This window comes from Ursus maritimus, unplaced genomic scaffold, assembly GCF_017311325.1.
Source record: "Ursus maritimus isolate PB19 unplaced genomic scaffold, ASM1731132v1 scaffold_4, whole genome shotgun sequence".
NCBI lineage: Eukaryota > Metazoa > Chordata > Mammalia > Carnivora > Ursidae > Ursus > Ursus maritimus.
The window spans coordinates 11,372,729-11,399,703 of record NW_024426552.1 but is presented as its reverse complement, the minus strand read 5'-3'; the positions used below and the strand labels follow the sequence as shown (position 1 = coordinate 11,399,703).

The window sequence follows — 26,975 nt, the reverse complement described above, 5'->3', positions numbered from 1 at the left end:
TTGGTGAAAGAGCATAGGGACTATTTAAATAAAACTCAAATGGAATTTAATATTTTAATTTTTGGATTAAATACTGTGAGAAATAATGAACAAAACTATTTTCAGATTACGTTGAAAATCATTTGAGCTTTAATTAAGGAAGTACATCATTTTTTAGATTGCTGCAGCAAAGCCAACTCCACCAAAAAGCCAGGTAACATTAACAAAAGAGTTTCCTGTGTCATCTGGATCTCAGCATCGAAAAAAAGAAGCAGATAGTGTTTATGGAGAATGGGTTCCTGTAGAGAAAAATGGTGAAGAAAACAAAGATGATGATAATGTTTTCAGCAGCAATTTGCCCTCTGAGGTAAGTAAGAGGAATATTGTGTTTTTTGTTTTTTTGTTTTTTAATACCTGAATCTCCCATTTTATTGTTACTTTATATCTGATTTGGATTCTGTTTCACTCTTCTTAGGGCCGGGTTAAACGGCAGGGCCGGGTTAGACGACAGATGAAACAACCCGCAGCTTCTCATTTGACAGTAACTCGATGCAATTCACTTTGTGGAACCAAGCCACAAAGTGAAAAGCATCGAATTTCAGAGAACAGTGTTATCACATCCCTACCCAACATTGGGCCCTCCTTGCACTTATGGGAAGGTAGCCCAAGGTACAACTATTTAGCTTCCCGTTTTGCTTCAAGGCTCTATAGCTCTAGATTTTGGTGGTAGCAAGTTTACTGGGTGGAGGGATTGAGCAGAGAGAGGCAGATCCTCAGGTTCAACACAAGAACTGGATTGGAAAAGGTCATTGTAGGCTGATGTGTGAGCATCTTGGATACATAGCCCATTGCCCTTAAATAATGATTTCTCTGGGTTGTTTGTCAGATAGCCTTTAATCATTTTCCCTTCCCTGTGCTACCTTGGCCCTTTGGAATTCTTGTGTTTAACCTAATGCTCAGCCTTGGTACTCCATTTCCCTTCTCCTTCCCCTCTTTGCTACTATTAAAAGTTGGAGAAGTGGAATTCACACTTTGAAATTTCCATGAGGCTATAGTTGTATCTTGTCAAAGTGACGCAGTAATAACGCCAAGTGTCAAAACAACCCCATTAAAATGCTGCCTGATTAAATAATGTGCTGCTAAGTATAGTGCACATGAAAACAGCAAGACTGTATATATATGTAAATATATATATATATATATCTGTATCTTTGTATGTATCTCTGTATCTGTACCTTTGCTGTATCTTTTAATAAACAGTTTACTTTTATTTAACTTGTTGTGCAAAATCACGCTTGGGGGATCTGGGAGGGTGGAGACTGACTAGGGGGGGTGGGAGTTTTGAATGATACTATAGACTAGTTATCACCTCTTGCCCTTGGTTCCAAAGCCCAGACATTTGTCCAAGAACTGGACTAGATAATATGATGCCCTTACAATGTGGGACTTCTTCCCCACTTCTTTTCTTGCAGTTCTGGAATACGTAGGTCAGAGAGACCTGTTCTCTACAACTCAGGTTCCCTTCATTGGCCATATCATCTTCCACTAAACACCTCCGTTATTACAAATAAACAAATCCTCTTGTTTATAAAATCAGAAAGTGAACAGAACCCAAATCAGAAATCTTTTGATAGTATATTTTTTCCCCTGAGCTATTCACAGGTGACATTTTCACTGTGTTTTTTGACCTGTGGCATTTTAAGAGAGAGCAGGTTCTATAGGATGAAGCCGGACATGATAATTAGCTTAGTGCAACTTAAAGTCCCCAGTGATGATTTATATTTACATGGGATTCAGCAGTTTGAAGCAAGTTATATCACCAGTGAGAAAGGGATTGTAGGTTTGGACAATATTTTAGTAAAATCAGTTGATTAGCTCAGTTGCTAATCCCCAAATCAGGCTGCCTGCACATCTCAAGAGGGAAAGGTTAACTGACATTTGCAATTGACTTAAATCTTGTAGTAGCTGAGTATAAATCATGATAAGAGGGCCAGACAGACTTACTTAGAAATTTTGATACATATGCTTTTAGTAATTTGCAGATGAAGCATTTAACAGAGTTGGGGAAAACATAATATTTATATGAGAAAAAATTTTCAGCTGAGTGAAGCCCTATAAATGTTGAAAAATTCCAAGGGATTATCTGAGAAAATAAGTGATCATAACTATTTTAACCTTAGTTGAATATGGGGAAAGTGTTTAGTGCATCCTGATGAATGTTTCTTTTTGATTGAGACTATGTATATGTATTTATATATATATCTGAAGTTCAGTACTCTGCCATTTTCACTCTTAACACTGACAATGTGGTGCCTTAGCCTTGTCTGTCATCCAAAGTGGTTGTCAGGTTTTAAAAGTTGGGGGGAATTATTCCAAAGAAATCCAGGGGGAAAGTTGGGTATTCGAATTTTATATTAAGCAGTCTTTCGTGAAAGCAGGAGAAAAAGTTCAGAGGGCTTAACGCAGTGGATTTCTCCTATGGGAGGGTACATATACAACTATTTGATATCAGAACTCTTTGAGCTAGTTTCTTAGAAGATCAGACTGAAAAAAAAAGTGTAGGTTAACTTTAATTTTAAGCAGATACAATCCCAAAATTTTAGAAGCGGAAAAAGTAGGGTTTTGTTTTGCTTTAGGTCTCTACTTTTACCCAACAACCGTAATAAACATCTCAAGGAAATGGTCACAGTATAAAATGTTTTAGTTCTAGTTATTTAGCTGTATCTTGCCAAATATATTTGTAAGATTATGTTCTATATACCAACGTTTGTGGAATACTATTGGTGACATTTTATGGGATCATTGACCCTTTTGATTCCCTGTTGGGGTTGAAATAAAGGCTTTTATAGAGTAAAAAGAAAGTTCTTTCAAATGGTCACTGTTTTAAATGAATAGTATTTTTTTTAACCTATCAGTCTTTTTCATTTTAATAAATATAAATGGAGTTTGTGGTTTTTTAGTTTTGAGCGTAAAACATTTAAGCAAAGATCACAGATTTGATCTCAGCTTTGCTGTAATCCTTAACCCCACCAATTGTCTTGCACATGAGTGCTCTTTGACATAAGCGTGAGTGGATAGATGTGGATGGATCAACATAAATCTGTGTCTTATGGAATATCAGCTCATCAGACTGTGCCTTACTGCCATAGCATCGTCTTCCTACCCAGAAGCCAGCCAGCAGCATCCTCAGTAAGGAGTGACTACAGAACTTTGACCATATTTGTGTGAATTTGATACATAAACAGTGAAATCAAAAATGTTGGAACACTAATATTTAAAAAATTGTCCTTGGGGGCATTAATTCTTGGTAATCAAATTAGAGGCTTATTGGGTAGAAGATTTAAATGTAATCTTTGACGTAAAATTTCCTTGGGTTTACTATTAATCATAAATGTTTAGAGGTCCAGAGGTAGGCAGTGTGCCTGGTTTGTTTTATTGAAAAATACTTCCACATCCCATTGGAGCTACAGTTCTCTTAAGTGTAGAATTTCTAAATTTATAGTTTAGGAAAGCTTAGTTCTTGGGGTATGATGTAAGTTTTAATTGAAAATTAAACACACGGGTCCTGGCAGTGCTACAATGGTTAAATACAGCCTTGTTATTCATTCATTCATTCTTTCCTTAGATTCTCCTCGGTAATTAACACTGAATTTCTTTGAACCATATAATAGGTTATCTATTTGTTTTCTTATTGTAGTTTATTCAGATTAAATGTATAAGAGTTATACTAGAGAATTCTATTTGATGTAATAAAAATATTCATAATTCATGGTTTAAAAACCAACACATGACAACTGAGATATTCTGTATTTCGTGTGGCTTTTGTTTTTGTAGTTGTCATCTTCTTTACTATATGAACCTCTTTGTAACTTCTTAATTTTTGCTAAGTATTTTAAAATCCTATTTTACATACAAGTCAGATGCATTTTCTTGGTTCCGTGTTCTTAAAATTAAAAGTTTCCTTTTATACTGTCTTTTAAGATACCTGCAAATTATGTTTGTAGAAAATAATTTTTCATATTACAGGGCTTATTTTCCGTATATGACTGACCCCTCCTAGTAATTCTTTTTAGCCCTTTTATATCCTTTCATTGACTTCCTAAGAAATACCTAAGATAATTATTCTATTTATGTAAACAATTGAGTTGACAAAAGGGGGAAGTAAATTGACTTAGGAGTTTTTTTTTCCTTTTTGACTTAGGGTTTTTTGAATGAGGAACATACAGAAGGTACACAGTTATAACTTGGGCTATGAAATGCATGTTATATTATGAATTTCATTGTTCCTGACACTTTTTTGGATTATGGAAGAAGTGGTCTGCTGTGTTGCTGTAGTAGAGAGATGAAATAACTTGGATAGGTTTTTATTAAGATGAAAACTGGAATTATAATTCAGAATACTTTTATGTAGATTTTACTTCTTAGAATAAATCCTAGCCTAAAGGAAATTAAACATTTCCCCCATTATAATACTTAGAATATTACTGTAGTATCATAATTAGACTTTATAATCTGTAGTGTATCGGGAAACAAGGCTTGTTGATGACAACTTGACAATAGTATTCTATGAGATTTAAATATTTTCCCCCCTCGTTTTTAGAAGGGCTTTTTAAAAAGCATCATAGTGGTACCTTTCACATATTCCTATTTTTGAGCAACATTAAAAGATGGTTAAGGCTCTATAGTTCACCTTATCCACTAAATCCACTGTATACTGTTTATAGACACATACGCAAGCACACCATATAGTCCAGTGTGGTAGTCACTGGCCACGTAAGAAAAATCAGTTTCTTAATTGCCCTGGGCGCTCTCAAGTGCTCATTAGCTGTCATTGTACAAAATAATGTTGGTCAGTGTTGTAGAGAATAGCTCTGATATTTTATGAGAATTTTAATACTGACATGTAACATTTGGTCTAGTCCTTGAGTATTAATGCTTTGGGGGTTATATTTGGCTTTTTGTGCATTCTTGTATATCTTGGATTACCTTGAAAACCTGGAGACATGCTTTTTGATTCATACTCTTGAGGATCCTTAAGAGGTTAAGATAATCCCGGTTCATTTTATTTTATTTCTTCACATTTAAAAATATGAATAGAAAATTAATGGATTACTATCTGGTAATAAGGTTTTGACATGAACTTGCAGCTCACTTGGTAAGCCTGTTGAGTAAATGAAATTGTGTTACTTCAGGAAAAAAACAGTTGTAATTTTATCTAAAGTAAATTTATATTAAACATCAAGGTTGCTATATTAAAATTTTAGCATGAGATGTAAACAAACTATTACTGAGATCTGAATGAAGTTTCATCGTGGGGGAAAAATGACGAGACAATTAGGTTATCTGCTTACTCAGTAAAGACCTAAGAAGAAAAAAGTATGAAGATAGGTTTTTAGAAGGACAGATTCAAAGGCGAATTCATTTGCTTTCCAGTTGGGAAGAATTTTATTCTAGAAAAATGTTATTCTAGAAATAGGTGGAAATTGGGAATCAGGGCTTGGGGTGATGCGTAGATAGATTTTCCACATTATCTCCTATAAGCGTAGACTTTATGGAATGAAAACCCATTTATACCTAAACATCCTCAAAAATTCATAGACTTCTACCCAAAGTAATTCAGGCAAGCTTAATGAACAGTATTTGAGATGTATCTGGTGGGCCTTCAAATTACATCCGTAATCCTACTTAACAATTTTAGGAAACTTCTAAGATGGGCTAAAGGAATGTACATTTCAGCCTAAAATATCTGGGTTCCCATTTAAAGTGCTAGCAGTTGATCAGAACTATAATTGAAGTAAAAAGTGAAGACACTAAAGTTTTTAGTGTTTAATTGTGACTTTGCTTAGATTATTTTTTATAGACCCCAGACGTATTCTAATTAGTGTGGGTAATTTACTGTATTGACTAAGAAATAAAGATCCTTCATTTGTGAGTTCTGTAAACAGTACAATTACAGGATGAGTTCAGATTGGTTTTGCTTTCGTTTTAAGAAGGTAATACATAAGAATATGGAAGAAAAAATTTAATTTTGCTAGAAGAGTATTATGAGGTGACTCAGCAAGATAACTAAGAATGATAGAAGAATAAGCGGTTCTGAAGGTAGGGGAAGGAAGATTAGTAATCCTTATGCCTGAGATAGAATTATTCTCTCATGGTCACATATCTTTCTCTACAACATAGGTCTTTATTTTAGAAGAAGTATTTCATAGGCAGTACACAGTTAAACTACAGGTGGCCTTTACTTAGCTTTTTAAGAAAAATCCTTAGCTGTTAACTTACTGACTTCCTTATGTTTGTCTTATCCATCCAGTACCTGTAATCGTTCTTTGTAAATGAATATAGGAAAACCTTCCCATGTCAAATAAACATTTTCCGAAAACGAATTTTCTTGGGTGCAATCACTGGGAAATACTAATGGGTTAAGTTGTGTTAGAAGAAAAGTATTAAGAATTGGTGAGTTGATAAAAGTCAGTGTGAGCTCTTAACATTAGAACAAAGAACATCAAATACTTGATTTTCCTTTTATAGTTGAGCCTTCCACAGATTTGATAAATTGGGAATTTGCTCTAAAGATTACCCTTTAAGAATTTTCCTGGACATTATGAAACATTTAAAAAAGTTAAACCATAAAGTCACCTCTTTAGCACGAAGTTTTTACGGGTAGGGTGTGAGCTTTGAAAAGGAAGACCTAAGGCATTCAGACATACCTCATTTTAAGTGTTTTTGTTCATGTTCTGTACCCCTACAGAAGTATTTTAATTTGAGTCATTAATGTATATAAACTGAAAACAAAAATATCATTTATTTAATATTTTTTGAAGAAGTGGAGTTCTTAAGACCAAATTATCCCTGAGCATCTGCAAGAAGGTGAAAAGATGTGTGTGGATGAGTGAAGGAGAGACCACTGATAACGATAGTGGTTTTCTGCTTGCTTATTCAAGAACCTTGCTTATTGCTTCTGAACATTATGCTGATAAGTAAGGTAAAATGAAAACTGCTAATACATATAAAATTAACAGTTCAAAAATATAGTTCAAAATTTTGAATTTCTCAATTTTTTGTAAATGACTTGTTAGTGAAGGCTAGAGAGTTTTAAGTTCTTTGCAGTTTTCTGTGATTTTAATTTGATAAAGTAGAAAATAGGAAATTTTGGGTTGGGTTCAACTGCTGCCTTTGATACTTTGTAACTTATCTTAAATCCTTGTCTACTTTCCAAGGTTCCTTTACTTTTTGGCATCTTTTCTGTACTTTGCAAGATTATTAATTTGTAAGACTGCTATTTTATTTTTGACATGTAGCAGCTAAAGATAGCAGTTTTTAGAATTTAGGGGGTCTATCGTAATTTGAGATAATTATCTATGTTTTCTTTCTTAGCCTGTGGACATCTCAACAGCAATGAGTGAGCGGGCACTTGCTCAGAAAAGACTCAGTGAGAATGCATTTGACCTTGAAGCCATGAGCATGTTAAATCGAGCGCAGGAACGGGTATGTAGCAGTTCAAATGTCTAAATGAGAATTTAATTAGGTAGTTGTGACATAAGCAAAGTGTGTGGCATGCTATTGAAATGTAGGTCCTTATCTTAAAAATCCAAGGAAATAAATAATTTGGCATTATTAGTTTATTTTAAATGAAAGTGATTTGGGGCATGATCATGCATTTAGTAAGTATTTATTGTGTACTATGTGGCAGGAACTGTTTAGGAGAGTAAAATAGAAAAAATTCCCTGCCCTTAAATAGAGTTTGTAATCTGGTGTATAAAAGTAGCTATGTGCCCATAGTAGCCCTGTGAGATGTAGGTACTATTATGATTTCCCAATTCCTGGCGGAGGAAACTTGACTAAAGGGTGGTTGGTTAGTCAACCTGAAACGAATATGATGCTATACGTTAACTACAGTGTAATTAAAATTTAAAAAAGTGATTAGGCAGTCCAAGTCCAGAGTCTGTACTTTTTTAACAGTGGACAGCTTTTCCATTTGTCTTCACATTCCTTTGGTAGATCTGTATAGAAACAGTAAATATACGTTCAGACAGATAAGGAAATACACTGCCTGACAGTACCAGTGCAGTAAATCTACTTTGAAGAACTGACGGCTAATTCTTTAACCATCGCAATAAATGTTAGTGATTAATGTAGTGCTCAATTATTAAAGAAAGCTGTTTTACGTGTTTGAACAATTTCCTGTATTTATTACTCCAACCTGTCTCTTGAATTTATTCTGGATTTCTAATTCCACAAAGAAGGTAGTTAAAAATTCAGGTGATTATGATACATAAGCAGAGGGCGGGGATCTTTTGCTGTATGAACTGTTTTCTATGTTCATGTATCCCTGTGGTATTTTGAAGAATGAATATTACAGTTATGCTTTTTAGTTGTTAGAAATACATCTCAGATCTTGTTAGTGGGACCCACTGAATGTTACCAAAATGCTTCTGTGGACTGTTTAAGAAAACATTTTTAAATATGTGTAAATTCAGCATACTGGTTTAAAAGTTGAAGTTTTAAGTCTTACTTAGCCTTTTCAAGAATGAAATAAATTTCCATTTCATGTAGTGAAATAAAACAGTGGGATTTTGACAGGTAAGTAATTATACTTAGTTCATTGAGGCATCTTTTTTTTCTTCAGATTGATGCCTGGGCTCAGCTGAATTCCATTCCTGGTCAGTTCACCGGAAGTACGGGAGTACAGGTTCTGACACAAGAACAGTTGGCTAATACTGGTGCCCAGGCCTGGATTAAAAAGGTACACGACATAACACACATGTGAAAGTGGCCAAGTACAAAGTTAAGATTTTTTTTAAGAAAATGTTGTATTAAAAATTCACGAAGAGGCCAGTGACTAACCAAAGTTCGTGAGTAAATTTGCTATGTGTGCATACTCTAGGATGGACACTGAAGATGGACCTGATTTGTGAGACAATGGCAAATGTATAAATACGGCTTAAGAGCCGCTCAGTTTATATCCTCAAGTTATTTCTGTATTGCTGCTGCTGGTTTTTTGGGGGGTGGTTTTTTAAAACTGTTTTGAATGCTAACAGTGTATCTCAGGTGCTGTTCAGAATGTTCCACAGTTCCTGTTGGACTACTAATCTAATGATTTCAAAGCAGTGGTTCTCAAATTTTTTCTCATCATGGGATACTTTATTACAGGTTTATTTTTGGTGGATCACTGCCCCCAAGAGCCCTCTTACCATCCCAGTTTTTCCATTTCTCTATTCCTCTGTCCTTCTTTCCCCTTCCTTAGTGCCTGTGCCCTCTTGTAAGCTCTCTTGGCCCTTATTCCTCACCTCTCTGGTGATCTCCAGCCCCCGAGCCCTATGGTTGTCAGCTGCCGGTTACAGCAAGTTGGTTGGGAGGCCCCAGTATTAGCACTGCATGTGGTGATTTTGCCATGGGACTGGAAGGCTGGGGAGGAGGGCTGGAGTGTGTATGGGGGGGGGGTGGGCAGTGCTAAAGGGGTGGTGAAGGGGGTGGGGTGGGGACAGAGGATATTATCTGTGGACCACCATTTAGGCCCTGGTGGCCTCTGGTGATCCACAGGCTCAATTTGAGAACCACTGATCTCATGAAAAAAACAGGATATAATAAGACCTAAATTCAAGGGAGAGGACGGACGCCTCGTGCTGTGAAGATGTAGGTGCTCCTGGTTTCAGCTTCCTGCAATGAGACCTGTGAACTCCACCTACGGCTGCCTCATTGTCGGGGGAGTCTTAGGTGGTTAAGAAGGGCTTTCTAAAGAAATGCCTTCTGGTGAAGGGATGTGGTTTGGTTGGATGGGTGATGGGAAATTTGTTTCAGGAGTACTGGCAGCATGGCAGTGCTGAAACTGGGAGGCTTCGTGGTCTAAAGGATTGGGAAGGTTTCTTTATCCCGCTGTGCTCCTGACTGCTTTTGTGATCATGGGCAAGTAATTACTTGGAATTTCAGTCTCCAAGTGTCATGAGAAGACAAGTCCTTATTACTGCTTCACAGGGTGGTAATCAGTAGCGTGACGGGCACCTATGAAGAATTGCTATGATTGCCAGGAAATGAACTGAATTTTGGCAAAATGAGATTTTGGTTGCTTTGGATCTTTTAATCTCATGGTATTTCAGTTTTGATAGCATTATCTCTGATGACCCTTTTATTAACAAATTAATATAAAACATGATACACCCTCAGTTTGCCTGCCATTTGGGGGGGGAGATAGTTGCAATAATAGGTGTATAGTGAGTATATGGTCAGATTTATGAAAAATTTACAACTTGTTTGTAATTTACTAGGGATTGGTGTTGGAAAAAATGAAAATCTAGCAGAATAATTTAAATGTTGAGTTCATTTTGGACTTAACTATATTACAGTGTTTAAAAATTTGCGTAGTATTTGAAAAAGGCTCTCATCTCATTGGGAAGAATTATAATTATACACCTATTTGAATAGTTTTAATCCTTTAATAAAATTTAATCTTGAAGCTGACTGCTCAGTATTTCAGGAAGTTAGACTGGAAGCTCTATGTGGATGTTTAGGCACATAAAAATTAGTCTTGTACATTGTTAGGTAGAAACTTCTGAATGCTATTCCATTGCAAAATTTTGGACTTCATTTGTATAATGAAGTATTGATCCATAATGCTTATATAGTTCTAAAAATCATGTTAACATAACTGACAAAAATTAATCTCTTAATGATTAAATTAGTTCCCTGCAAACTTTCCCTTAATTTTTTTTTTTTTACTTCAGTCTTGTAGGCAGTTGACAGGTTTTAAATAATTCACATCATGTTAAATGTTATGTAAGTCATTTTGATAAATATGAGATGTGTTCATCAGAGAAGTTTTTAATAAGAAAGCTGTGCTTTCAGAAAAACTCCCATTTATATGTTAATAGAAGAACCATTGCATTTGATATGAAAGGAACATTTATAAAAATGTGGAAAAGTCATTAGCTGAAAATTTAACATTTGTCTTCACTGTCAAATATCACAGAATGTCTGTTTATTGCGTTTAGAAAACTTCTTCAGTGATCATACAGCTTTTCTTGCCTTGCTGTAGCCCAACACTCTCTTTTATGATAAAAACCCCATGGAATGCCAGCATTCTCCGTATTCTTTTTAGTTTGTTGCAGCATATTCTTAGATGAAAAAGAATGAGAGTTTTACCATTATTACTGTTTGTCAGTAAAACATTTTTAACTGGTAATTGATTTCAAAGAACCTTTATTTTCTAGAATTAAATGATTTGGACAATGACCCTATGGGTATTGTTTACTATTATAGTTTCATTAGATTAAGCAGCTTTTTGGTGAACTGTAAACACACTGGGGTAAAGAAACATGAAGATAGTAGAGAGTGGAAACCGAGTTGGAAGCCTGGGTTATTTGGGGATTTGCATTATACTATCTGCACAGTTGCCCTTTTTTTTAGGAGTGTTGCCTGGAAAAGAGGGGCGGATGAACCTGGAAGTAAGTAAAAGTCATTCTAGGTGTGTAGCAACAAGGCAGTTGATATCCAAGCATCAGCTAACTTTTCTCTTTATACATCAACACTGCATGGCCTGCACCAAATAAGGAACTGAACCAGGGGTATGTTTTTACCTCCACAGCTGCCTCCTTCCATCAGAGCACCTTGTTGAACTTAATGTCTAGTCACACATCATTGGCATGCTTTCTCCCCAGCATATAATTTACAAAGCTGGGGAAAAAAAATAAGATGATACACATGTTTTACTACTGTGTGTAAAAACAAGATTTTAAAAATTTAGTATTAACTTATCAATACAGGAAACAATGCATACTCTCTACAGAGCTACCAAAAGTTTTGACTCCCTCTGTTGATAAGTTAATGACTTTGCTATATATTTGCTAGAGAATGTAAATCTAAAATTTAATAACAAGGGGAAGTAAAGCAGGATTTGGAGATGTTACAAATTAAAAAAAAAAATGGCCATAAAGATCAACAGTAGAATTCATTTGTTTTGTGTACATGGATGTCCTTTAAAATAGAGGCATCGCCCATTTATTTCTTAATGTGTGAAAATGACTGTTGACCATGCTAATGTATAGAGTTGTGCATCTTGTGACATTAAGTGGTTTGCTGCTTTGATGGAAATTATGGTTCAGTGGGTTGGATACAAGAGAGATGACTGTTCACAGAATAACCTGTGAACTTTCACCCCTCTGTATGGAAACTTGTTTCAGGGCCAAATCCTTGTAGCTGTCTTCTTGCCCCGGTCAGTGCCAGCCCTACTATTCACAACACTGCTGCCACCGAGGCCTAGGTATGTAAACGCTTAAGGAGTTTTTTACAAGTCTTTTAACATCACGCTAGGTTTTAAAAGAATTCAGTTTCAGTTTGGTTTAATGACAGGGTATTTTATGTGACTGTCCATTTACTGTGTAAATATAAATAGTTACCTTTTGCTTCATAGGGATTTTCTAAGTAAAATATTTTTACTTGCTATATGGTAGAATGGGGAAGAAAACTTGGGACGTTAACAGTATGCTGCTTCAGTGTCCAAACAATTTCTAAATGATTTCTGGGCTTTATTCATTAACTAGGTACACCTGGGACAATTAATATTATTGACTGTTTTAACATTGCCTTCTTTTTATTTTGCAAGCTAAGAAGAGATACCAGTGAACCTAAATAGTGGACGAAAACAGGAGTGTTCTAATATTTTTTTTTTGGAGGGGGGCATGAGGGCCACTGTTTTAAACTGCCATTTATTTGCCTTATTTGACTTTCAAAATACTATTATGTTAATGTGAAAATAATTAGAACATCCACACTACAGTATGTATATAAGTATAGAAATTTAAATTTAATTGCTGTATCAGACCTAGAAGTAAAATAAGATTTTTTTTTAAGTTACACTGAGTTTGTAGTCAAATTCTAACTGTGAAATGGGGACATTTTACCTTTCTTTCTTTGGATAGGATCAGTTCTTAAGAGCAGCCCCGGTAACTGGAGGAATGGGAGCCGTGTTGATGAGAAAGATGGGCTGGAGAGAAGGAGAAGGATTAGGAAAAAACAAAGAAGGAAATAAGGAACCTATCCTAGTTGATTTTAAGACAGACCGAAAAGGTAACACATTGTTTCGGGAATGTTGATTATACCTCCTTTAATATTTAGGGTTTCATCACCATCCTGCTTTTTTTTTTTAAGTAAGCTCCTTGCCTAGTGTGGGCTTGAACTCACAACCCTGAGATAAGTCATATGCTCCGACAGAGCCAGCCAGGCTCCTGTTTAAAATAAATTTTATTTCCCCCCCCAAAGTAACCCTCCTACATATCGATGTCCATGATGCTTAACTAGAGCGTATCTACAGCTTTTTGTTAGGAAACAAAAGTTTTACCCATTTGTGGCAGCTTTTGTAGATATAGATGGAGTCACTAATTTGAGCTAAAAGGTGGTCTTATGTTAGTTGCTAAATATTATGGAAATGTGCAGATTATCAGTGTCATTGAAATTCCAACTGGATTTCAGTGTTAGTAAATGGTATCCCCATTTTGTTTTCTCTCGACAGGGAATATATACTTGTCTTTGTTTCTAGGTTGTATTTTTTTCCTTTCTTTGATATTTTATCCCATACATTCTCCTTATTTCTAAGAGTGCTGTTTTGTCTTCATTTTATAAACCCGTTTGGCATGTCCTTCTTAAACTCCGTAATGGAGTTTTCTTGGGTGGGGCTGGAGAATAGTAGACCAGTTGCTGACAGCAGTGTCAGCTCTTCCTATTACCTTGTGCTTGGGGCACCTTGGAACTTTTTATCTTTCCTAGTACTTTGTTACTCAGATGGAGATCGGTATACATAGCCTGCATGCAGTTGCTAAGTATTAAAAACATACTTAGAGGGGTGCTTGGATGGCTCAGTTGGTTAAGTATCTGACTTGATTTTGGCTCAGGTCGTGATCCTCAGGGTTGTGAGATCAAGCCCTGCATTAGGCTTAGCATTAGGCGTAGCACTAGGTGTGGAGCCTGCTTGGGGATTCTCTCTCCTCCTCTGTTGCTCCGTCATGTAAAAACAAAAAAAACAACAACCATATATACACATATGTATGTATACACTTAGTGCTCATTGGTAACAGCCAATTGGTACTTTTAAATAATTTCTTTCCTTGGAATAATGTCTTCCATAGAATCAGATGGGACTGGGCTGTCAGCTCAGTGTGATTGCTATAGCTTGTATAAGTCTCATTTTTAAGAACTGGAAAGTTCGGAACTGGAAGTTTCCTTACCTTTGCAATCAGAAAGGCAAGTTGGAGTTAATACAGTTAAATTATTTTGTATCAATGAATTTGGAAACCAACCAGCTTGGACCAAATTGTGTGTCTTGTAAAATGTCTTGCATCGGAATTTCTGTATTGTCATCCACATAGAATACTGTGATGCCATTTGTTTTTTTTTTTTTTTTTCAAATTGGAGGGATTTATTGTAATGGTGGTCCAGTAGGCTGGAAACAGCATGAGAATCATCCTGTGCTGTTAGCATTAATTCAAACTCTAGATTAAATAAGAAAAGGACATTGTACTGATGTCACATTGACATTGTCTTACACAAGTTGAATAGATTTTTTTGTGTCATAAAAGGTGATTGGTTGGAAGAAAAGTGAGATCGTCTGTCTTCTGTGAGCAATCTTCATTTGATAAGTCAGAAAGGGGTTGTTTGCTCCCATTTATAGAGACACCCTCTCACTTTTAACTGGGGTGTGTGACCTAAAATCCTCACCTTTTGGGGAACTTAATTAACTGAGCAGTGTTTAAGGGATGGGAAGCCTTTAGAAGTCGCTTGTAATAAATAGCCACTACTTTTTAAACTTCTGAAGAAACAGTCCTGGGCATGTTAACTGTGGCACTTAATTTATAGATATATTCATATGTTAGGTTTTTGTGTTTTCTGAACATTGATTTTTTATACAATTTCTAATACCAAGGTATATGAACGTATAAGTATATAGGTTTATATATTGAAACACAGGAAGACAAATCAAATTATATGAAAATCGGGTAGTGGGAGTTGAATATTTTATTGGAAGGCATAGGTTCCTACAGAGGGAATCATTGTATATTATAATTTAAAATGATGCTTTGGAGTTTATTCAGTGAACATTGGCTTTTTATTTTAAAGGTCTTGTTGCAGTAGGAGAAAGAGCACAAAAGAGGTCCGGAAACTTCTCTGCTGCAATGAAAGATCTGTCAGGTGAGAGTACATTTTAATTTCCTCTTGTCCCATCCCCACCTTGAATTCGTAATTTGTTGCCACAGATAGTGGAAATAATTAACAAATGGTTATTTTTTTCTCTGCAGGCAAACATCCTGTGTCTGCTTTGATGGAAATCTGTAATAAGAGAAGGTGGCAACCACCGGAATTTCTCTTGGTCCATGATAGTGGCCCAGATCATCGCAAACATTTTCTCTTTAGGGTAAATATGAATTTCTGCATTAATTGTATACCCTTATTAATTTGATGACTTAGAGGGTGAGGGATAAGCATTGTATGGTCACAGGATTGATACATTGTGGGTTGGGAGTGAATATATGTGTGTGGGTAGAAGTGGTAGGGTTTTGGGGTTTTTAAATATTTAAGTATACTTTAATATGACCTGTTAATATCCTGCTTTTCAAAAATGTTGGAGGGAAAGATGTGGGCAAAATCTGGTGAACAATTTGTTGACATTTTCTAATGGAACATGGGGAATTAATTTAGTAGTTTTATCAGAGATTTCTCCATTCCCTGCCCCCCCCCCCCGTCCCATTTGGAGACCTGCTCTTAATTTGCAGTCCCTTTTTCCAAATGATTTGCTTCTTCTGGGTTGAGATTAATTTGACTTACATAGTGTGGGTTTTATATTTTTGTAAATTATTTTTCTAGCATTTAGTGAAAAAATACAAAGCTAATAGATATTAAAGTTTGATGCTGTTCTTATTGTATGTTTTTCTTGAATAGGTATTGAGAAATGGAAGCCCTTACCAGCCCAATTGTATGTTTTTCTTGAATAGGTATTGATAAATGGAAGCGCTTACCAGCCCAGCTTTGCCAGCCCTAATAAGAAGCATGCTAAAGCCACAGCAGCTACTGTGGTTCTTCAAGCAATGGGCCTTGTACCAAAGGACCTCATGGCTAATGCCACTTGCTTCAGGAGTGCCTCACGTAGATAGATTGAGGTTTTATATTAATCATTTCAGATAATTTTACTCTGCATCAAAATGTATTTCCTCTTTAATGTTGTAAATATTTGGCAATTTAAGACATTGTGTAAAAAGCAATCTGTACAAACATCTCCAGGCTTTGATTTTTGTACCATGGAAATTGTATTTAACCATACAGGGTTTTGGTATGTTTATATTGTTTACCTTAGTGATGTATTTGTTTAAGTGGCTAACATCCAAACAATTGTTTGAAGGCATCCGTAATCTTCAGTGTGGAATGTTAAATAACGCTTTTATACTGTATTTTGTACTATGATGTAACCTCCCTTCCTTATGGCTAGGCTGCTGTAACACTTGCCTGTAATCAGTGAAGGGCTGTGCACCTTGTACTAGTTCACAGTGGGTTCTGCTGGACAGATACTGGGCCAGTGTTATTGAGGTAATCAAGCAAGATCTGTTCCACAGGGCTAATGCCACCATCTCCCCTTAAAGTTTTGTAGAGGTTATAAAAAGAAAGTGCTATGTTGTGTGATGATCTGCACTAAGTCCTGCGTTCCCATCAAAGCCACTTGGGCCATGAGAAGGGAGTCAAAATGAAGTCCGATTAGAATTTACTGCAGAGGCCAAGTACATTTAGTATGGCATTGAGTTGTGATATAGTTTTACTTTGATGTGCATTTTGAATTTCAGCTACACCTAGATAGACGTTAAATGATAATTAAAATGCTGTAACCAACTTATCTAATAAAATCGGCACCCAGCCACTATTTTGTTGACTATGAGAAAGTTTAAGTTTATGTTAATTTTTAGGGTCTGATAGAATATTTCATGTGTATTACAGTGGTATTCATAATGCTATGTCTCTAAACTTTATTTTCAAAAGCTTAAGGCCCAAATATAAACTTCTCTGGAATAAATGTGGTGTTTTATTTTTTGGATCATAAAGTAAACACATACTTCTTCGCTAAATACTGTTATTTCTTTACCCAATGCTTTTGATTTCTAAGTACTTTTATTTTTAAGAAAATTTGAATTACACATCCACACACACACACCCACACACACCCACACACCTACAGGAGCATTAAGTACTACACCACGACAGCTGAGCATACATTACAATTATTAACACTATTCTATGTGGAATACAAAATACCCCTATCTGAATTAACATGCATTAAAAAACCAAATTTAATATACTTGAGAATAAAATTATAAATCAGAAGGAAAACAGCAGCTAAGGTAGACAAATAATCATCAGCTCAGCACTTATTGTCTACATTTGTACCTTCATAAAGCTAGAACCTGCGTATAGTTGTAGGTGATTCATCAAATAGTTCTGCCCTGATACCATCAGTCACAATGCCAGGAGGTAACTGATGGGAATTTAGCTTCAATTTCCCATTTGCAAGGAAACACACTCATGACATTCCATTTTCTACTAAGTTTATGATTAGGTTGTAAGGGTCTAGAAGTCTCATTCAAGTTACTGATGTTTTTAAAAAGTGGGGAGTTCTCTTCGTATCTGAACAATCTAATCAGAATATTAAAAAATGCTGATTCAAAATCAATCCTGCTTAACACATGTAATAAAAATTAATGTAAAAGGTTAACGTTTATAAACATTTGATACTTTAAAAGATAGTTATATATTCCTTTAACTTCCAAAATGAACTTTAGAGCCAAAGGGATAACAATCTTGAATTTCCTTGCTAGAAGGCTTTTTCCTCAAAGATTCCTTTTAGGCTTACTTTGGTGTTCAGGATCTCCAATTATAAACGTAGTCACTCATTTCCACATGCCTTAAAGATGACTTTCCCAGTATTGGTGTTTGACTAAGTTGGTCCAGAGTCTTAGGATGCAACCCACAGTTAGCAAGTTCCTCATGAACAGTCTCCTGTGGAAATTTGTACTCTAGTTAAAAAGCACATCAGTCTTCGAACACTCAGATTTTACTTTTTTAAAAATATTTTAAAAGCTTTTTTTTTTTTTTAGTAATGTCTATACCCAGCGTGGGGCTCGAATTCACGACCCTGGAAAGCGTTGCATGCTCTTCCGGCTCAACCAGCTAGGTTCCCCTTTATATTTTAAAGTAGGCTCCATGCCCAGTGTGGGCTTGAACTCCCAACCCTGATACAAGAGTCGCATGCTCTACCGAGTCAGCTGGGCACCCGTGAACACTCAGATTTTAATAATTACCACTGGAACTTTTGAGAAATACCTGCCTTACTCATTTGTTTATAGGGGAAGGCAGTTCATTGACAACAGAAGCTGACTCTAAAAAGTTTTCACATATAACAACAGCATCCACAAATAAATTTGGTTATTGCCAGAAGTCTGGCAAATGATAAAAGCATGAGGCAATTTTAAAGGTCTTAATACCTGTAAATAAAAACCTAACTATGTCCAAAATTAAAGGCAAATACTGGTTAAATACCCATAGTTGTTTATAATGAAAGAATCAGGTACTATTAAGTTCTGGATCTGAGACGGCCGTGAACATAACTTGCCTTTTTGGGAAGTTCTTTAGTCATTGTTGAGTACAACAACCTAAATTCATAAAATTTACCTAAAAAAAAATCCAAGTCTTATCCCTTCATCTTCGTAATTCGGATTGATAAATAGTACAGTTTAATAACCTGAGACACAAGTTTGGCTCATTGTAAATCACTTATTTCCTCCATCTGAGGAAACCAGCTACAATGAATGCTTACAGCGTCTACTTACCTTATCCAGTACTTGATCCACTGGCAGGCAGATATTAAATACAGCAGTTGGCTCGTGTGTATACAGGCCAGCAGAAAATGATCCCTTCTGTGAAGATTTGAGTAGCATCGTTACAGAATGTAGAGAATGAGGCATGATAGGACCCGTAATCTCCAAACTAAACTGATCTTTGTATCCAGAAACAGCTTGTGTCTTCACGTTTACACTTCGTGCCTTCAAGAAAATTTAAAGAAAAAATTATGGTCACCATCTCTCAAGCTTTTGTCCCCAGCTAAAGACTTGTTCAGTAACTTCACTTGGGCTTTCCTCTTCACCGGTTATGGACTACGAGGTACAGCACAGAGCGAATGCAGTCAGTGGTACTGTAACAGCGCTGTACGGGGACAGCGGCTACTACACTTGCGATCACAGCATGAAGTAGTTCACAAGACACCGAAAGAATGCTATAGGAGTAAAAAGGTTAATTCTCCACCTGTAGCACATCTCCAAATTATGACTCAGTTTTAAGCATGTTCTAGAGAATATAATTTTTCATATGGTATCCTGATTTAGTAATACACTTCATTAAAAAAATTTTTTTAAGCAGGCTCCATACCCAGAGTGGAGCCCAATTCAGGGCTTGAACTCAAGACCAAGATCAAGACGTGAGCTGAACCAGACGCTTAACTGAGACACCCAGGTTCCCCTATTAAAAATTTTTTTAATGGAAGTATAGTTGACACACAATGTTACATTACTTTCAGGTGTACAACAGTGATTCTACAACTCTATCCATTATGCTGTGCTTGCAAGCGTAGCTCCCATCCTTCACCGTACAAGCCATTATAGTACCGTTGACTGTATTCTCTAGGCGCTAACTTCCATTCCCCTGACTTACTCTATTTCAAAACTGGAAGCACGTACCTCCCACTCCCCTTCACCCCTTTTTACCCACCTCCCATCCCAATTCAGTAATATATTTCAATGCAGAATATTGGGCAAATAAATATAAGAATAAATTCTATTTTTAAAAGTAAATAAAAATTCTATTGCTAGTAACATTATGTATTTTGTATTTACACGCATAATTTTTTTCAACACTATGGATATACAGCTATTCTTTTCACTTATCCATGATTCAGGTTTTGAGATTAATAATTTAACATAACAATCTTGGCTAGGTTCTTTCAATGGTTAAGAAATGAGACAAAAGGAGATTAAGCAACTTTTCCATATGGCAAAATGCTTTTGTTGCCATTTATGCAGTCAGAAAAAATTATTTTAATGCAAATCAAATTAAAACATTTCATATAATTACTATATTTTCATGTAATTCTTTTGATGTACCTTCGTATCAACGAATTTTTTTACTGGGAGGAAAACAAAGACAAAATCTGCACCATACAAAATGATAGGAGTTATTAAAAACAAATCAAGACTTTGTTCTTGATTTCTTCTTAAAAGGCTAGCTTATGAGGATTAGTGTAGAATTTTTCTTTTTTCCTTTTCATTACCTTAAGCATTTGCATTGTGGCACCTCGGAAAGCTATAGGTGATAAGAGGGTTGGTGGAAGTCCTGCCTGTGGACCGGAGCTAGCAATTAAACTCTTAGAGTTGATCAAAAAATTCAGCAACGTAAGGGTATTCATTCCCTTCACCAACACAACAGACTCAGGTCTGTGATCCATTCGCACTTCATGTTTCTCTTTACGTCTGAAAATGACAATCAAGGAACTTGCAAATTTAAATCCAATACCAATGGAAAAGTCATCTTGATTCTGAATCACCTGGGACCCTTTCTTCCCATTCCGAACTGGAAAAGCTCTTGCTACCCCACTCTGCTGCAATTATAACTCATCTGTTTAAATCAAAATGATTTCTCTTTGACCATCTGAATTTGCTAGAAGTTGATACCTAACAAAAACTAGTTTCTTCTCTAGTCAAAAACATGCTCTATATGGAATGTTTTCATTTTTAAAAAATAGTTCAGTAATAATTGTTCATGGTTTACTGGTACTTAGGGAGTTTATTTAATGTCATGATGGAGAATTAGTTTAAATATGATCTTAAGATAATTTAAGATTATAGTCAAAACTGTCAGTCAATATTACATACATAGCTCACTAACTTAATTCAATGAAAACCAGTTGTAGGTAACACAACTGAAAGGATACAGCTTGATAGAGAGTATGTCTGGTTTTTTAATTTTATCTTGCACACCCATCTCTTCCAGCCAGGAAAAACTTTCATCTTCATCCTCATCACTGATTACTTGTTCCCTAGAAGATTGTTAGAGTTAGAGTTTCCATTTCATAAAACTGTTCCCTCTATAAAAAAACTACACTGAGTCCATAAGGCCTTAGGTGACGTAAAAGCTGATTTTAATCACGTACTCCCTCTGTTCCAGGCTTGTTCCAGATGCTTTTTTCTTCTCATGGGCATTTTCTTTTATTAGTGGCAGAGAAAATTCAATACCTACGTGAGAAAAAAAATATATAACTGAGTTTTCTTTAATATAATCTAAAAGAACTTAACGAGTGTGCCCTACTTTTATAGAGTAGGAAATCTGAAGATTGGAGCTTTTACACTTGATTAAAGCAGTAGCTTTCAAGCTTTCTTGACAGTAGCCCACAAAACAAACACACACACACACCCCCCCACACACCCCCCCCACACCCCCCTCCCCCCCGCTTCAAACAAAAGGTTCAGGAAACAATACATACTCTCACTACATGTGGTACTCTTTCCTAAAGTGCTGACTGAGCCTACTAAATAGATTTCATGATCATTAATGGTTGAGACAGTTGGAAAATCGTTATTAAAGGGGGTAATTTGTACTATCAAGGACTTTCCAGAGGAGTATATTCAGATAGGAACCTTACAGCTCAACATGTGTTTGTCAGATCAGAGAAGGGAATACCATTAACTTAAAGCTATGCATAAGGGACAGCTTAAGTCACTGCCGGGAAAAAATCAGAAATAAAGAAGATGTTACTTAAAAAATACAGGTAAAACTGGTAAAAGACAATTCAACTGGTACAAAGACAATTCAAATTTTAGCTCTTAAGGAGAGTAATTATTATACAGTATGGTATTCTCATTTTAACCCAACGGTTTTACCTTCATTTTTCATTGCTTCTCTTATGCCTCTAGTTGTAGGAGATATGAGAGCTGTGATTACATCATTTCCTGCTAATCCTGCTGCGCGGAACAGGATAGTAAACTGATAGGTACAAACGTAGAAATATGGGCAAAGTTTTGTCTTCAGCAGATTATAGAGAGAAGTGAAGCTCACAGACCTATGAAGCAGCAAAATTTTCTTTAGATTTTTTACGTATTTAGCTTAACATCTAAAATTTAGTTTTTTATAATTCGGTTTGATACTCACTTGATTGAAAACACAACACAAATATTACAGATAATGGTTCTAATTTCTGCCACTATATAAATAACTTGGCTTTTACAGGACGAAAACTGGTCATGAGACTCACTGATGACTTCTGAATACTTTAACGAATAGTGTTTACCACTTAAACACTAAACGTTTTTTCTTTAAACAAAACACAATTGATAACTGGCTGCTGACTTTCCTCTGAGCAGCTTCTGCTGATGAGAAAGGAAGCAGCCACTGAGAAGAAATAACATAAGACAATGTCTGTATATATTTATGTAACATTTACACGTAATTCCACAATTGCATGAAGAGTGAATAAGAGTTAAAAAAAAAAGGGAACAATTTAAATGTTGGTTATTAACAGTTTAGAAAAAATAAGTCAGAAGGACACAGAGATCCTTTTACCACTACACATTTCCACATCGAAAATAAGGTAAGGAGAAAACACCGATAAAATGAAAATTCACTATTAGGATACACAAGTTTTTAATCTTACCAGTCACTCATTAAAATGTGTTGCAAGGTTTCATCATTTGACCAAGGGTTTATCTTTCCAGCCATTTTTCTATCAGCTCCAATGCGAGGGAACAGTGGGAGCCAAGGAAAGGCAGGGTGGAGCCAGTAGATAAGGCTCTGCTGGAAGGCGCAACGGAGCTCCGTGGAGAGTTTGGGATCCTAAGATCCAGAGATGATATTGAACAGTTTTTGCACATTAGAAGTATAAAATTTCATTAAAAAGCACTGAACATACCACTTATTCTCAGAATTTTTACTGCTTCCTATAGGACAGTATTAATAACTGTTACAGGGGCTAAAATGTAGTTTATTCTTGCCAGCATTTATTGTTTGTTACGCGCAGCAGAAGGCAGACTTGAATACAGATGGGCACATTCAGCTCTCCTGAGAACAAGGACGATGTTGTTACGGTGGGGGGTGGTTTGGGTGGGGATTTATATTGTATGTAGGTAATACTATGTTCAACCCCTCTCCCTTCACAACTGTTTCAATAGTAGCCAGTAAAAATGGGTAATGTGAATTAAAAATCATCCTGATTTATTTATTAAAAAAGATGTACCAAGGCCTCTTTTAGGTAATCACTTTTAACCTAGTTTGAGTTGATGAGCTGCTTAAGAACATGGCAATGACATCTCTCCAAAACCATTCTAGAACTTATTAACTCTACTACCATATTTACAACAAACTATCAACCAGGTAGCAAGAATTAGTGTGTATAAAAAAAGAATACACATTATATCCGAAAATCAGTAGAATAACCAATCTGCCTTTTCAATTGCCTTTCGTATCTTTCCATTTTCTTTCTCAAAAGGCCTTAGAAGAATGGTTTAGTTCAAAACAATTCCTGCCTATAACATGAACTAATTTGCAGGACAGGTCTCTAAATTTAATGGGCAGTTACTGAATCTGACAGAAAAAAATGCATGAAAGCACCATTTAGGAAATACAAAATTTCCCAAGTCTTTGTGTCTCTAAATGTCAGAACAAAAACTTAATAGGACGAAGTATCTGTGACATTTTGTAAGGAAGTATGTTTTACAATTGTTACTTTAAAACATAACCATTTTCCTTCAGAATTACCTGTATACTTTGAGGCAAAGTAACTTCTGTTGCCCTACAATGCTGGATGACACCGTGAGCCTCTTCCTGGGCTTTCAAATGATCTGCCCAAGTAAAGGGTTGAGAAGAGGTGAAAAGGAGTCGAGTTTTAATACTCCAGTCCACAGGTAACTCAGTACTTTCTGAGGATGGAATATCAGATTCGGAGAATGATCCTTGTGGAGTCTTTTAGAAAACAAAGAACACAAAAATTAGTACAGTATCAAAACCAAAACAAAACCCTTTGATCAACTAGCATGATCACTGAAATGTCAAAATTTTATAAACTGTGTAAATAACACTGAAAATATACTACACACCATGAAACATTCCAGAAAGAGTTACACTACTGTTGACAGTGGTTTTCTCTGGGAAGCTGGGATTTATTGTTGTTATGGGTGGTAGCGGTGGAGGGCCCATTTTACCTTTTAGTTTACATATAGTTCTATATAGTTTAGTTACAGGAAGCATGTACTATTTCCACGATCATAATTAAAAAAAAACCTAAAATCTACTATTGATCTTGCTGTCAAAGTAAAAACCTTCCAAATGTTTTATTATTTTTTAAAAGATTTATTTATTTTTGTGGGGGAGGAGCAGGAGGAGAGGGAGAGAACCTCAAGCAGACTCCCTGCTGAGCGAGGAGCCTGACTCCGGGGCTCAATCTTTCCACCCTGAGATCATGACCTGAACTCAAATCAGGAGTCAAACACTTAATAGACTGAGCCACTCAGTGGCCCCCCAAGTATTTTAAAAAGCACCTTCTAAGCCTCTCAAACTCTGGAACCAGAGTTTAGGCTAAGCAGCTCCTGCAGGTAACTTAGGCAGGGATCTTAAGAGACCATATGTAAAAGGCATTTCCTGATCTCACAATTTCCTTCCGAACTGTTTTGCTGTCCTTTCAAATAAATTTTTTCCACTTTACTGTGATTCTTTGAGGTGACATCATAAAAAAATAACAAGTAAGGGGGAACTATTTCTTTTTTCTTTTCTTTTTTTTAAAGATTTTATTTATTTGACAGAGAGAAAGAGAGAGAGTACACAAGCAGGGGGAGCAGAAGAGGGGCAAGCAGGCTCCCTGATGAGTGGGGCACCTAGACCTTGGGATCATGACCTGAGCCGAAGGCAGTCGCTTAACCAACTGAGCCACCCAGGCAGCCCTGGGTGGGGGGGGAAGTATTTCTCACAGACCCTGTGAAAGCTGTCTATTTACATGAAAAGGAGAGTGGGCCTTAGAGAGCTCTACCAGCCTGCTCCTGTTAGGACAAACTATGTTTCTGTTAAACTATCGCAACAGGAATACCCTAGGAATGGTAGCAAGAGTGCGTGTTGTGGTGGTGTCAGCAGGGTTCAGTGATATGCCACAACCTGTGGAGGTAATTTGGGGATTTTGTTTGAAGATTCAGTTAAGGACTAAGCTCAAGGGGCACCTCGGTGGCTCAGTCGTTAAGCGTCTGCCTTTGGCTCAGGGCATGATCCAAGGGTCCTGGGATTGAGCCCCGCATCAGGCTCCCTGCTCTGCTGGGAGCCTGCTCCTTCCTCTCCCACTCTTGTGTTCCCTGTCTCGCTGTCTCTCTCTGTGTCAAATTAAAAAAAAAAAAAAGAAAGAAAAAAAAAAAAAGACTAAGTTCAAAATGCAGCTGAGTGTGAAGTGATGAGCTGGAGCTGTGACCACCCACAGAGGAACAGTGTAAAAACAGTTGGAGGTAGAAGGAGAACCTTTATCTACACCAACTCCAGCGTTGGAAACATCAGAAACATCATTTTTATATCATATAAAGTCCATTAGGGTGCTGATGCCATCTTTTCAACCCTGGCAGAAATGCTCACTCCCTCAACACTCTTGGCAAAACGATTTTCCAAGTAAATGTTTCTGAGCGGTATGAATTTAGATTATAAGAATATACATTCTAATAACATTTAAAAACTATTACCTGGAGTAATTCAGTAACGGTTGTTCTTTCAGGAAACTTCTCTTCCCACAGCAAATCATTTTCCTGATTAGAATCTAAAAACTGAGGGGAAACAACGGTGCTTTTTTAATCCTAAGTGATGCTGGAGTTTGCGTTAAATACGTACAGAGCCTCACCGGCAAGCAAGTTCTTCAAGAAATGCCAAGGGCAGGAATTCACATGCAAATCACTAGACCAGTGTTTCAGCTTTGTGTCGGAACTTTACCATCAAAGAACTATTGGTCTGTGGGCGGGGTAAGGCCGCTGATCTGTGCGTCTAATAACTGATGTAGAAATCTCAAAAGTTCAAAAGGCTTTGGGGTAAGAAAATGCTAGGAAATTCGGACCCCAGGACTCCTCAGCATTCCTCCATCTCCAGAATATTTTCGAGCGCGTGAAAAGGGAGGCTCTGAATCACGCAGGGAAGGAGGGTCTCCTGTAATTTTCCCAGGGACTTCCAGGATGACTCGTTCCAGGATTTCTCGGACCGTCTTCCCACAGGTCTCTAACCCCAGGGGGCCGCGGCCCAAGCTCCTCCGACCCGGCCCCTCGGGCTGGACGGCCGAGGCGCTCCCCAGTTCCCTACGCTTCCCTCAGGACGGGCCGACGGAGCCGCTCGCGGGGCGCACTCCACACAAAGCCCACCTTTCAGAGCAGCCCCTCCCAATGCTCTGGGCCCTTCGACCGCGACGGCTACGACTCCCCGCGCCCATTTCCCTTCGACAGCGAGAACTTGCCCTAATTCACAGCCGAGTTCCCGCACTGAGAGAGCCCCTCGCCTGCCGGGCCCGAGACACTCACCGGGCCCTGCGCCTCCTGCTGGCCGCGGGGCGGCCCGTCGGGGGGCTCCGCGGCGGCCGGCGGCCGGTTGTCCAGGCGGGCGAAGGGGTTCCTGCGGGCCGCGGTCGGGCCCCCGCCACCGCCTCTGCCCGCCGCCGCCGGGAACGGGCGAAGGAGCAGCCCGGCCGCCAGAGCGGCGCGGCGGGGCGCCGGCTCGGGCTGCTCGCCGGGTGAGGCAGCCGCCCCGAGGCTCCCGACCCTTTTCCTTCGGAGCCGCAAAGTCTCGGGAGGCTTCCTGAAACTGGGCGAGTAGCCAGGCACCGAAAGGGCCATAACGCGCGGCTCACGCAGAGGGGGCGGCCGGCCTCCCCGCCGGCGCTTCCCGCGCGCGCCGGCCCCGCCCCCGACGTGGCCCCGCCCCTGAGG

At 37.5% G+C, this 26,975-nt stretch overlaps 2 protein-coding genes across 8 annotated transcripts in view; one reads left to right on the top strand and one right to left on the bottom strand.

The window, feature by feature from the left end:
• The window catches only part of SON (SON DNA and RNA binding protein), a 32,104-nt gene extending 15,088 nt beyond the window's left edge, over positions 1-17,016 (top strand). Inside the window, exons 6-12 of one of the 4 annotated variants that reach the window (XM_008701840.2) lie at positions 158-346; positions 7,354-7,464; positions 8,606-8,722; positions 12,891-13,038; positions 15,082-15,153; positions 15,261-15,376; positions 15,954-17,016. In XM_008701840.2, the coding sequence (XP_008700062.2) occupies positions 158-346; positions 7,354-7,464; positions 8,606-8,722; positions 12,891-13,038; positions 15,082-15,153; positions 15,261-15,376; positions 15,954-16,112 (912 nt within the window). In that variant the 3' untranslated portion in view covers positions 16,113-17,016. Of the gene's footprint in view, positions 1-157; positions 347-454; positions 1,193-7,353; positions 7,465-8,605; positions 8,723-12,152; positions 12,233-12,890; positions 13,039-15,081; positions 15,154-15,260; positions 15,377-15,900 lie in introns of those variants that run through there. The other 3 variants (XM_008701841.2, XM_008701842.2, XM_008701843.2) reach the window with 3 other exon arrangements.
• On the bottom strand, positions 107-26,904 carry DONSON (DNA replication fork stabilization factor DONSON). 4 transcript variants are annotated; one of them, XR_005832133.1, is made up of 13 exons: positions 26,571-26,904; positions 25,752-25,832; positions 23,800-24,003; positions 22,700-22,878; positions 21,930-22,108; positions 21,203-21,284; positions 20,984-21,088; positions 20,324-20,522; positions 18,831-19,043; positions 17,855-18,000; positions 11,550-11,646; positions 4,966-5,140; positions 107-278 (listed from the first exon to the last, which is right to left on the bottom strand). XR_005832133.1 is itself a non-coding variant. In XM_040621010.1 (10 exons), the coding sequence occupies exons 1-10, from the start codon at positions 26,880-26,882 to the stop codon at positions 17,863-17,865; spliced, it is 1,692 nt and encodes a 563-aa protein (XP_040476944.1). In that variant the 5' UTR covers positions 26,883-26,904; the 3' UTR covers positions 17,536-17,862. The 4 variants fall into 4 exon arrangements, 1 of the variants encoding a protein (XP_040476944.1); XR_005832134.1 differs by lacking the exon at positions 11,550-11,646; XR_005832135.1 differs by lacking the exons at positions 107-278; positions 4,966-5,140 and adding an exon at positions 7,660-7,979.
• Positions 26,905-26,975: the final 71 nt, after the last annotated feature.

Bases quoted from the DNA above. Each gene is read 5' to 3' on its own strand.
- DONSON (XM_040621010.1), bottom strand. From the start codon at position 26,882: ATGGCCCTTTCGGTGCCTGGCTACTCGCCCAGTTTCAGGAAGCCTCCC. The intron at 22,879-23,799 runs GTAATTCTGAAG...TCTGGATCTTAG, and splicing joins CTTTGCCTCAAAGTATACAG to GATCCCAAACTCTCCACGGA. The intron at 22,109-22,699 runs GTAAGATTAAAA...GCTGCTTCATAG, and splicing joins CACATTTTAATGAGTGACTG to GTCTGTGAGCTTCACTTCTC.